Genomic DNA, 12,815 nt, shown 5'->3' on the forward strand with positions numbered 1-12,815 from the left:
TGTCAAAGCAGTCTGGATTATAATCTTTATTTAAATTATCTGGGATGAAATCATGTGAAACTTTGCATTAAGGTGACAAATTGGCTGAATGTACCATTTTTATTGAACAAACTATTGCTATTAAATGGCTATTTATATTGATTTTCCAATTCAAATAATATTTAATAGTAGTGACTGTGATCGTAAATATGTAGGCTATTCTTTTTAGATGTTTGTATTTTTTATATAGGCCTATGCAATTGCAAACGATGTTCTTATTCAGAACCAGGATCCGTCTATGGAATGTTTAAAAATAAATCTTGTATCTATCCATATCCATATATCTAACTATATCTATCCATCTATTATATCCACCCATCGTTAAACACTAGAGTGACAGCCTCAATTGGTGATGACGCAGAGAAGAGGAAAGACATCCATGTATGGACAAAATCTCAGAGACACTAACAGTGCAGGTTAATACAAATAAACTAACCAGCTGGGGCTTATATGACTGGGAGGAAAATATGCATATACAGTAGGACTATATATAGGCCTACTGTATATATTATGTATATATCCCCCCCTGTCATTTCAGTGGGCCCCAGCTTTATATATATATATATAAAGCCTTTTTCTAAATGATTAATGCAATACGTACACTATATATATATCAATATGTCATTGATATATGATACATATATATATATATATATATAGGATCCGTGAATCCGTGGAAGCCCTAAATGCAAAGGTTAGCAACTTGGCAGTGACGTTAGATTTTTTTGACGCAAATCGTGTGACACACGTTTGGCAATTCACCAGTGTGAAACCAATGCGACATCAGTGTGAAACCAGCGATGACACCTCAGTGTGATCTCAGTGTGGATGTCCACGAAAATGAAAGCAACAGCATTCGTGAGTTAGAGCATGACCCAAGTCATGGGATGAGGAAAAGCAGAAGATAATTGATATAGGCCTAGCCTACTTTAACTGGAGCTCACTTAACGGGGGCACTGGTATTAGTATTTCAGAGTTATAACAACAATTAATTGTCTCTAGAATAACCACCTTTTGATGATTGGATTTGTTTAAAGAGGAGAGAGAGAGAGAGAGAGAGAGAGAGAGAGAGAGAGAGAGAGAGAGAGAGAGAGAGAGAGAGAGAGAGAATCATGTGATTTAAAGAAAGTCCTCCATGTGTCATTGATTTCCACGCATCCTAATGACAAATACTCCATTGAATTACACTAGCACTCAGATTCAGAGAGTTAGTGAAGGAGACTACGCAGTTTGCCATCTCTGAAGTAAAAAAACTGATATATGAGGCATCCTGGGAAAGTTTGGTTAAATAACGTTCAATGGACTTTGGCGCCCTCTTGTGCATCGACTCAAAATAATAAAAACTCAAAAACTCCAAGGAAGTATTGGCCAGGTTGGTTGAAGGAAGATGCAGTTGAATAATGTCAGATAAAAAAAAAAAAGTTCTCAAATTGACCAGTACCAGTTCCAATTTACCAGTGTTAACAAAATCTAGAAACTAAACCAAATGACTCCAAGTCGGTATTTGTGTTGTATATCAAATATTTAGTAGACATACATGTTCCAAAAAAAAGTAGACAGGAAGGAATAACTCAACTGCCAACCACATTTTCACAAGCTTCCTGTTATGTTTTCGATGGACCACGTCGATAGCAATCACCTCAACAGTTTATTCCCAAAGGGAGGTAACAAATAAATATTTTTATTCCTACATACAATTGTATTAAATACTGTAATTTACATTGTCTTTTTAATGATGTGAACAAAATCTTCATGGGTGTAGAAATAAGGACTAAAGTGGAACTATATGGACCATGGCTAGCAGAGTAAGCACACATGAAGCCACTGAGTTTAATGTATTATTCATTCTTCTCATGTTAATATTGTCCGGAGTCTGCAATATAATCAGTTACGTATGGAAAAGCCAAGAAGAAGGGGAGGATTAAAGGAGATTCCAACTATACCAGACTTAACTGTAAATATATTTCACAAATGCAATGATGCTCCCACTCACAACAATGCAGACAGGACATATTTGGGGTATTTATTTCTGCATAATGTAATAGTTGTGCAAGACTGTCTGCCGTGTAGTCTATGGAGTAAATATAGTGAAACTACCATCATGAAAAAACAATAAACTAGCTTAGCTAAATATACGATGAAACGAACATCGTAAAGAACAACTAAATATGTCTTCGAAAATAATTGATTTGATATTCTTATCAAAGTTGAAAGAGAAAAGCAACTGGTCCCACCTTTACCCTCTGGCCTGGTTTCTAATCATTAACATTAACTCAGTGATTCTGTGACTCAGTCTGATAACCCAAGTTAGGGCGTCTTTCCACACCGCTTCCCCTCATCCTAATCATTAACACAAAGCACTCCACTCTAGATGGCTGTTAAACTCAGAAAACCTTCTCTTATGTATTATCTCCTGCGGAATAATGCCAGGAGCTTGAACACGTGACAATGCATCAATAGAACATCCTAGACTTCAAAAGAGGCTCTTTTAATGGCTTACCCAAATGCCATTACAACACTGGCTCAATAGCCTTTTCAGAGGCATCGTTGCAGCACAAACACAGGTGTTGCTCATAACACTAATTTAGCGTCTGATTCTTTGATGTACCAGGGCACTGGTGGTAAATATTGATGAGGAGACGCATTGACCATGGACCATGTGCCCTGGTACATCAAAGGAGCAGACCCATAATCATTGAGACACCTGTGTTGGTCCTAGTAGACGGCTCTATGAAATGGGACTCTGTTTTGTGTATGTACCAGAGATTGACAGTAGATCGTAAGTATTTTCTATACAAAATGTTTAATTACAATTAATATATACAAATACATTGCCGACCTGCATTTGTATACCAGAATCATATCAATCATATAAACGACGGGAAATCTGTTTACATAAAAAATGTACAGTACATTTTTACATAATCTTCCCAATGCTATTGGATGGAGGAATTGAACTGTTTTGGACTTTGGCTTTGACATATGTACAAATGTAAAAACACAGTAATTCTAGAAAATCAAAACATACATTCAGACACAAATACACACACTTTCTTCAATTGCCATAGAATAGAACATATGTTACATATGCATCAGCTCTTCGTACTTTGAAAGGCCACGATGAATGAAAGGTTAGAAAAATTGGTCAAGAAAGTCTTAAGAGAGTATAACAATGTGTGTGTCGGGCGGGCGGTGTCTCCAGGTATCTCATCAATAGATGGCAGTGCCAGCACTGAAGCCTCTAAGGCTATAAAATAGAATCTTCTCATTTCTTTGTACATCAAAAGCAGAGTCAGCCACAGCAGAAAAAAACAAATACAATCTAGTTTTAATGTCTACAATGACTGCTGTCCCCACCACTGTGGCGTGGTGTGTCCGGTGAGAACATAAACTTCATTAGTTGCCCCCGATATAGCCTACACTTTTTGTCACATCATTGTATTATATGTACACTCACAGAAGTGGTGAGAAATCTAGGCCCTATCTGGACATGTATACAAATAAAAAAAGGCCATTAACCAGGGAGCTTATATCAAATAAATCAATGGGTCAATATCCAGAAAAGGTTTCCTTCATCATCTCTCAAGTAGAAGAACGCCCAGTACCTGTTGCTGTATTCTCTATCCTGTCGGTCATTTCTTGTAGGCTAAATGGGAGGTGGATTTGTAGTTAAAAAAAGGGGTTACCTCTAATTATAAAGAAATCAAATATATACATTAACGCGAGTACACATTGTCGTGTACACCTGGCGATTGTAGTGTTCGGAAACCGTTGCGATACCGCAGCAAATAAGACGAGAACCGCCACTTCTGATACTTGTCGCCGAAGCAAGGCGGTGGGGGTTTGGCATTACAGCCAGACGACGTGTCGGTGGTTCCCCCTCCGCCGGTCTTCACACCAACACAATAGAACTATGTTTTCTTGACCAGGGTTGAAATTAGCAATGACATAAATAACCATGGAAACTATATAATTAATAAAACATAAATATATTAATAAATAAAATGCCAGAACCTTTGAATTTCTGTCTTACAAAATTACGAAATGCAATGCAGGTGTTTTGCTTTTCAGAAACGGAAGTGCTGTTTCACAGAGAAATGAATAAAAACGTATCTGGGCAATGCTTTTTTACAAGAGGTGAAAAAAATGTTCAGTAATTTATAGTATATGAAATTATCCTTGACTGGTTTGATCTAAATGGATTGGCATTTTTACCTTAATATCGCTTGACGGAAAAACTAGTGAGGACAAAAAAAGACGTAACATATTCATTAGTAAGCTTTCAGCGAACTCGTAACAACAACAAACACACGGCCCAATACATTCCTACTCCTCTCCGACGGCATTGTGCAGACACGTAAAATGTATTTTTCCTTTACAGAGCAGTTTAAATCTATGTAGCTATGAGTATAACGTAACTGTAGCTCTACATGACTACATGTGCCTTGGGGATCAGTGCATCAGGAAGGCACAGTTTCAGTGGCACTGCTAACACCACTTCTGCAAACCAGTGTTTTCATTTATATATCTATATATAAATCTCCTTGCCTCTCTACAGCGTATGGCTCTGCTCCAGGTGGAGTACCGGGGAGCTACACACTGACTGGGAGACCTCTGAGCTTGGATGGCTTCTTCACCTCTGAACAAGTCTTTACGGCCATCCCTTGAACCGAACACATTGATGATCTGCCTTCCTTCGAATTAACGATTGTGTGTGTGCATGCGTGTGTGCGCGTGTGTCTGTGTGTGTGTGTGTGTGTGTGTCTGTCTGCGTGTCTGTCTGTGTCTGAGTCTACTACGAAATGAATCACTTCTGTCTTTGACGCCGTCTGCTCACAAATCCTTTTTCTTTTTCTTTTCATTTCCGCTGTTAAGCCAGACAACGCGAAGAGTTAGTCAACAACCTTCGAGAAACAAAGATCAGTTTTGACTCATCCTTCCCCCCCTTGTTTTCGTGTGGCTTTCATTTTCTCATAAAAAACAAACTAATTACTGGCTTTTCAAAAAAAACACACAGCCTCATCATGAGCCACGTGGAGGTAAGCCGGTCTTCCCCCCCCATCCCCTGAAAGATAACGTCAACAAACAGAGTCCATGTGCTTTAGGTCTGCTCCTCATAGGTCCTCTGTAGTCCTCTTGCGGTTCTACTTCATGCGTATCCCTCCGCCCCCGCGCGGCGGTCAGGGCGCGCCGGCGTGCTGGTAGTAGCCCTTCTGCAGGGCGGCGCAGGCGATGCTCTCGGCGGATCGCCGCTGGTCCATGCTCAGCAGGGCGTCCAGCAGGGTGTTGATGTCCGCCTTGAGGCCCTCCCGCTGCATCCAGCTCTTCAGCAGGTCGTACACCTTGTCCCCCGGGGGTGCGCCCTCGGCCAGCCGGATGTGGTTGTCGCTGACCCCGATGAGCCGGAAGAACTTGTTGTGGATCCGCACGTCCAGGTACTCGTCGAAGAGGTCGAAACTCTTCCTCAAAGACTTCTCCGACCCTGGGGAGAGGAAGGGAGGGAAGGGAAAAAGGTTAAACATGGGTAACGTCGGGTTGTTGTTACCGGATCTTCCGATGTGATCCTCAAACACTTGTTTGAGGATTTGTTATCCAATAGGTATGTTGTACCGATACCCTCGGTAATGAAAGGATACACTCAACTACAACATGTTAAAGTCATGACAAAAATGGATATTATACGCAGTGGGGACAATTGCAAACAAAAACAACATGATTCTGATCGAGAAAATGGGTCAAAGCTGTATTTCCTTCAGCGAGATAAGATTAGCAAGATCACTCTTTTGTTTTTGTTCTATTTTAGAGAGAAGTGAACCCAAATCAACACAACCAGTTCCCTCTCCTCTCCCCTGCACTCCAACCCTCTCCGGCACTAGTGTGAACACATGCCCTGAAGGCTGTGAGGTGGCTGACAGTCATAAGATCAATCTATGATCCAGATAGTATGGGGAAGCGACCTTATGGAGTCTGAGTTTGTTACTTAATTGTGGATGTTACGAACAGAGACAGACCACGCAGGGGGCTGTCAACAGCTGTGGTTTATGCGGTTGGTTTGTAAGTGTCGGTGTGAAAGCTCACATAACACCACCGATGTGAAGCTGAAAAACAACAACAACTCTGGGGACACTTACCTAAGAGTGGCAGCAAGCGCATCTGCAACGGATCATTCTGGAACATAGAAAATAAGAAATAATGTTAGCCAAGTGTTGAGGCTCAGAATAAGAGCAATATATTGTCGGTTACGGGCTAGGGCTGCCATGATAACATTAATGACCTGCATGTTGATTAAACCTACCTAGTTCAAACTGTTTCAAAGATTTGTCTAGAGACATGCATACTGCAGAGTCAATTATTTGTGCACATTTCAAAGCGGTCGTTGACAACACAAAGTTATTTGCTTCATTTGCCCCCACGTCACACAAAGACACACTAGTTAAGGACAATCTTAAGTTTTTTCAAATTTCTATTTTCTATTCTCCCCCTCCCCCTCCCCCTCTCCCTCTCTCTCCCTCTCACCATGGCAGTGGGCAGTAGCGTCTGGGTGGGGGTGGGGCTGGGGTGCGGGGAGCTCCTGGAGGAGGAGGTGGAGGAGGAGGGCGAGGCGGTGACGGTGGGCAGGGCCGAGAGGCTGGTCTGGGAAGAGCTGGTGGTGTTGGGCAGGCTGTCCCCCAGGCCGCGGTCCTCGTCCTCCCCGGGGGGGCAGGCCTTGCTCATGCCCGCCTGGGTCTCCTGCAGCAGCGGGCGGGACTCGGGCCGGGGGTCCTCGCCGCCCTCCAGGCCGGCGTTCTGGTCGTTCTGCCGCTCCTCCGCCGTGGCGCCACTCTCGTCCTGATGAAGGGAGGGAGGGAGACGCTGGGTCAATGTTCTATTCAACCGCGCACGCTCTATGTTCTATTCAACTTCTATTAAACTTTGAAAGAGACAGGACGCCGTCACAAGACTCATTGCATCACACTGGCCAAAAGTGAAACTGTCTAACAATAACAATTGCCGAAAGGAGAAATTGTGGGAAATATTTGAGCTTGAGTGTTTTACTCTTGAGTTTATTTAAGGCATTTCCCTGTCAAACTCATCACCGGAGTAAAGTAGAGAAAAGTAGATTGGACTTTACTGATCTTCCGGTTGATGTAGGAATCTTTAGCTAAACACCTTTGTATAATATCTAAATTAATATCGTTAAAAAGAATGACGGTTTTATTAGAAAGTGAAACCATTATGTTTAAACATTTATGCCATGCATCCCTGCAGATGCATTACTTGGCATCTATTGCTTCAAAAAGGTTCATTATTTGTTGAAGACTAAAAATAGACTGTTGGTATGTAAGGAAGCATTGAATGGAAAGTACGTTCTCGGTTTAGTGGAAAATATTGCGTAGATACACTTTTTTCTGAAAGCTTGCCATTTTTAAATGCTATTTAAGGGTTAAGGCATTTTAAGGAAGCTGTGGCATTATTACATGAAAACTTCTTGATGTTTTCTTTACTCCCAATGTTGAGGAGTATATTGTCTTGGAGGACTTGTTTCCAAAAGATTGACATTAGTAAATGCCAATTTAATTTGACTATTTCCATATTTCGGCTTTTATTTGTTGTCAAAATCTGGAGACTACACTATTGAACCAATATATGTATATAATCCTTGATCAAAGCTCTAAAAAATATACCATAATGCTGAAAAGACAAGCAGTCCCAAATACTCACAATGGGAATCTTCACGATTTCACTCGACTCACACAGCGGCTTAGAACCTGCATCATAGACAAGAGAACACTGTTAGAAATTGCGTTGGCTTGAAGTCGTATCTCATAAAAGCTGAATGAAGATCTACAAAAGGGGGTCCTACTCACAGGGTCTCTCGCAAGAAGAGCGCCGCTTGATCAAGAACCACACCAACAATCCGCAGAAGATCAGAACCAGGATGAGGACGATGGGGATCGCTGGAAGAACAGCCAAAGTCATTCCGATGTTCAAGCACAGATGTGGAACAAATGTGGCTTCGCTTTTGTAGCGTAACACAGAAAACACATACAATGAAATTGTGTTTTAACAGAGCAAAGCACACACATTGTAGATGTTGCGAGGCTGTCGTTTTTCCCTTTCCGAGTCATAGGAATCGTTTAATTCACATTATCTGCACATTGTGAGCTCCAACATGGCCATGTGCTTTGCGCTTAGCGCCAAGTCATACCAACAACAACAATAAAGACAACATTATCAATACAAACTATTGTGAAATAACTAACGTGGAAGGTTAACCTAGAAGGTTCGCCAAACGAGCGTTTGGCGAACATGAAGCAGACAGCGTTGACATGAAGCAGACAGCGTTAAGGCCCAATCCCATTTCTACCCCTTACCCCTCCCCCTTGTTTTGAAGGGGTAAGGGTAAGGGGTAAGGGGAAGGGGAAGGGGAAGGCGTAAGGGGTAGAAATGGGATTGGGCCTTTACCCCTTCCCCTTAACCCTTCAAAACAAGGGGGAGGGGTAAGGGGAAGGGGTAAGGGGTAGAAATAGGATTGGGCCTAGGTGTTACCTATGAGCTCAGGGGAGCCGGGAGCCGGTGTGGGCAGGAGGGGCGGGGACAGCTCCGTGGTGGATGGGAAGCGCTTCCTGCACACCGTGTTGGAGAACGCAGTGCACTTCTGCACCTCCTCATCACCCGCTTTACACCTGATGGAAAAACACAGAGATCGGCTTCATATCAACACCTGCAAGGACCACTGGTGGATCGGGAACATTTAGAAAATGCCTGGTTTCAGTTCAAATTGACAAATAAACCAGGAGAAGTACAAAAAACAAACAACAAACAAAAGGTAACACTTTACAATAAGGATTCATTCATAACAATAAGGGTACATTCATTAACCATTAATCAACATTCGGAAGTAACAGTTAATTAATATTTTACTAAAGGTCTAGTAATCATTTATAAATGGTGTCAAAGTTAACTCAGGTATTCTTTGTATATTATTTATATTTTATTATTTAGGGTTAGGGTTGACCCTTACCCACAACCCTAACCCCTTTGCTCATGCTATATAACAATGCTCAACGTCTCGTACCTGGCACAGCGCTTGCAGACCTCACAGGCCTGGTCGGGGACGCAGAAGGATCCGGATTTGCACTGACACTTGGTATCTGTGGTGCTGGTGCAGGAGACTGTCTCCATCTCATCTGTGGGTGGGGCAGACGTAGAAATACAGGGTGATTATTACCATTCAGGGAGAGAGAGCAATGCCACCAAATCCTCCACACTGATTCTCTCGAAAGTGAGAGACCCTGTTTCCCCGCTTTTCATTTTTGTCTCTCTGCTTTTTAGTTTTTCACCTATTTTCATGTGTTGCCCTCACACACACACACACACACACACACACACACACACACACACACACACACACACACACACACACACACACACACACACACACACACACACACACACACACACACACACAGAGGATGGTCGGTGAGGCGTGTGAGCGAGAGAGATAGAGAGAAGCGTTAAACTAGGTGGAATGTGAGAGTACTCCCAGTGGAAGTTGCTGGTGTGGATTTCTACCAAAGTCCAACACTGGTTTACTCAGGCATTGAGTGCCGTAGTTAAACATTATTCTATGGAGCGCTTCTAAAAGTATAACAACATCACTGGCTCTGGGTGAAGAAGAACAAAATCCCCCCAAAAACCGAACTACAGATCCCCGATTCCTTTGCAACCAATGCTTTCATCTCATGCTCACAGAATCACTCACTACAATACGAGATGATTAGTGTTTTCTTTCATGGAGGGGTCTTTCGAACTCCCTTAATAATAATTCAACACCAAGACAGCCTTGCCCTCATCTGAACTTTATGTGCAGCCGTGCTATGGCTGCTGCTGCATGGCTGATGTAACAGTGATGCCTGTGTTCCTGGGGTTCCTGTTTATCTAGCACCAATGCTATGTTAGCCTTGGAAGGTGATAATGTAATGCAGGCTCAACCTTTGTGTTGGCCCACTTGTGTGTTTGCTTATCCTATTCAAGTTATCTTAAAGATCCCTCGCCGTAGAGAACAGCTTGAAGTGGAACAGGGCCTTATAACATTATTGCATGAACAAATGAAATGCAGAGTGGGTAAATGGATATTGCTGTGCAGGTTCACTTTAACGTAGGAAGTGACAGAACCATACAAGCTAGAGGAAAGACCTTGTAAGAGTCTAATACGATTTTAAGTAAAACCTTAAAATCAAAAAGTATCCACTAAAATCATTCTTTAATTTATTTTTAGGGGGATGCCATAGGTCAGGAGGTAGAGTAGGTTGAGAACCGGAAGGTTGCTAGTTCGATCCCCAACTCGAGTTGTCCCTGAGCAAGATACCTAACCCTAACTGCTCCGGACAAGCTGGCTGTCGCCTTGCATGGTTGACTCTGCTGTCGGTGTGTGAATGTATGTATGGCGCTTTGAATAAAGGTGTCTGCTAAATGCCCTAAATGTACAGATTCTTTGGTAATTGTTTAATTGCTTAAATTCTCTCTCTCTCTCTCTCTACCTCTCTCTACCTCTCTCTCTCTCTCTCTCTCTCTCTCTCTCTCTCTCTCTCTCTCTCTCTCTCTCTCTCTCTCTCTCTCTCTCTCTCTCTCTCTCTCTCTCTCTCTCTCTCTCTCTCTCTCTCTCTCTCTCTCTCTCTCTCTCTCTCTCTGCAATCTTTTCCTTGAAATAAATTGTTCACGACATCGGAGTTCAGGCAGTTCTACAAAAGGTTTGCAGAAACTGGCTCAGTTTTCAAAGAGGGACATTACTCTGGAAAGAAGTTTGAGATTGATCTTGAATTCAAAAGGCTGAATTCCGTACAGATTTGTGAATATACGTTTCCTTTTCTTACGCTTTTCCTTTCAAACTGTGACACAGTTTTGGGAGCATCGCTGGCCTATAGAAACCACCAGCCTCTAGAGAGGAAAAGCTTAAATTCAAAATAAACCTGAGCTCCTTGTGACCATAGAGTAATTATCACAACAGAAGCCTATTTGATCTACTGCGTGTCTTTTTTCTCTCCCCCTCCCTCTTGGCCTCTCCCCCTCCAAGAACTACACGGTCCACAAACAAACAAATAAGTGCACGCACCGGTAATTTGAGCTAATTAGAGCAAGAGGCTCAGTGTTCTGACCATTTAAAAGTCCTCTTACTTTAAGCCCTTTAAACGCCCTATTCAAATGGAACAGTGCCACGGCGTAAATAAAAGATACGACTTTAGAACCCGCGCAACAAAATGGAGCTCTCTTTTTCTTTTTTTGTGGGACTCAATGAATACCCACAAAGCCCTTCCCTATGTAACCGTAGTCTCTTCTGTTCCAGGGGCCTTGTGTCTTTCACAGCCGTACAAAGACGGCCTCTGAGGGGAGACAATAACACAACAGCCACACCTAGGCTCCAGCCAGGTAGTCAGGTAGAGTCAGACACACGGGCACATCTCTGGGGACGGCCAGTGCACTCCGATTCGTTGAATGAAGAAAAAAAGGGGGGAAAAACGACACAAAGACCCGCCCCTCCTCTGTGTGGCTGTAACACTATATGATAAGATGGGTGAAACAGCCACCGAAAAGAAAAAAGCACAGAGGCATGTAAAGGATATCTTTGGTAACTCAATATGTAATACCCTCCCAATTGATCCTCATAAAAAAATAAGGTTGTGGAAAGAGGTGAAAAAGCAAATCGTACTAACATGACAGTGCACAAGAACTAAAATCTCAGTGTCCACCCACTCGTGCACGGTTCTTTACCTCGCTTAGCGATGAGGCCTCGGAGCCAGGGCAGGTGTTTAGACACCGGAGCCCCGGCAGGGAGCAGCGTAAGCGGAGCGGGCTCATTACCTGAGCGGCAGTGGGTGCAGGGCAGGCAGCGGTTCATCCCGTTGGAGTGCTCCGTGTACGTCACTCCGTGGCACGGCTTACACAGCCCCACCTCCAGCTCCCGGGAGCAGGCCTGGTGCACGTAGGTACCCTGTGCGGCCACACGCACACGCACACGCACGCACGCACGCACGCACACAGACGCACACACACACACGCACACACACACAAAATTCAAAACCCAAGTCTTCCCAAGGCACATTACATTTGTGTGATGATGTGAGGGTTGAGAAAATAAATCACAGTGATATGATAACCAAGGTCTTCATAAAGCATAACAACAACAAATCATTGTTAAGATGTGAGAGCCGACATAAGGAATTCAGAGTCAGACTGCAGAAATGTCATAAATGAGGTCCTTAAAAAGTACAATGACAAAACATCTGCGTTGAAACAGCCCCTGTCGCTGAATAATTCCGAGGAAGGACGCTAAATTGTGCAAACTGAGGTCCTCAAGATGTGTTCAAGTATTTGTTTATTATGACACAAACACACACAGTCAAAACAGCGTGCTAACTGCAGTTCTCACAACACCTGGTAGCAATAAGTCGTGTTCAGATGTTAACAGAACTGACACCATAAAAAGCATCAGTCTGGCTGCAGAGTGGTGATAATTTGGGTCCTCAGTAGGCATGATAAATCTGTCTCTTCAAATTCAGAACAGGCCCGACCCAGTAAATGCCCGAAAGTATTATTCAAGTCTCCAGTCCATAACAACAATCAGCTGTGTTAGGATAAAAACAAGAAGTCATCCACTCCCCTTATGTTGGCAATTAAGGCCACTATGTGATATCGCATAATAGGCAACAACGCTTCAGTTAGAAATAGGATACAACAATATGAACTGAAATTCCGTGTTAAAATGCAGACATGCGACTTCTCACATCCTCATTGTT

General features: G+C 42.9%; 1 protein-coding gene across 1 annotated transcript; it reads right to left on the reverse strand.

Annotated features, from left to right (window-relative positions):
• Positions 1-2,823: 2,823 nt before the first annotated feature.
• LOC132456131 (tumor necrosis factor receptor superfamily member 10A-like) lies at positions 2,824-12,795 on the reverse strand. The gene is made up of 8 exons (XM_060050346.1): positions 11,881-12,795; positions 9,098-9,209; positions 8,569-8,705; positions 7,887-7,976; positions 7,741-7,787; positions 6,556-6,867; positions 6,171-6,207; positions 2,824-5,521 (listed from the first exon to the last, which is right to left on the reverse strand). Exons 1-8 carry the CDS (start codon positions 12,119-12,121, stop codon positions 5,220-5,222), a joined length of 1,278 nt encoding a protein of 425 aa, XP_059906329.1. The 5' UTR covers positions 12,122-12,795; the 3' UTR covers positions 2,824-5,219.
• Between the last annotated feature and the right edge of the window lie 20 nt (positions 12,796-12,815).

The sequence above is a fragment of the Gadus macrocephalus genome, chromosome 4 (assembly GCF_031168955.1).
Source record: "Gadus macrocephalus chromosome 4, ASM3116895v1".
In the NCBI taxonomy this organism is placed as follows: Eukaryota; Metazoa; Chordata; class Actinopteri; order Gadiformes; family Gadidae; genus Gadus; species Gadus macrocephalus.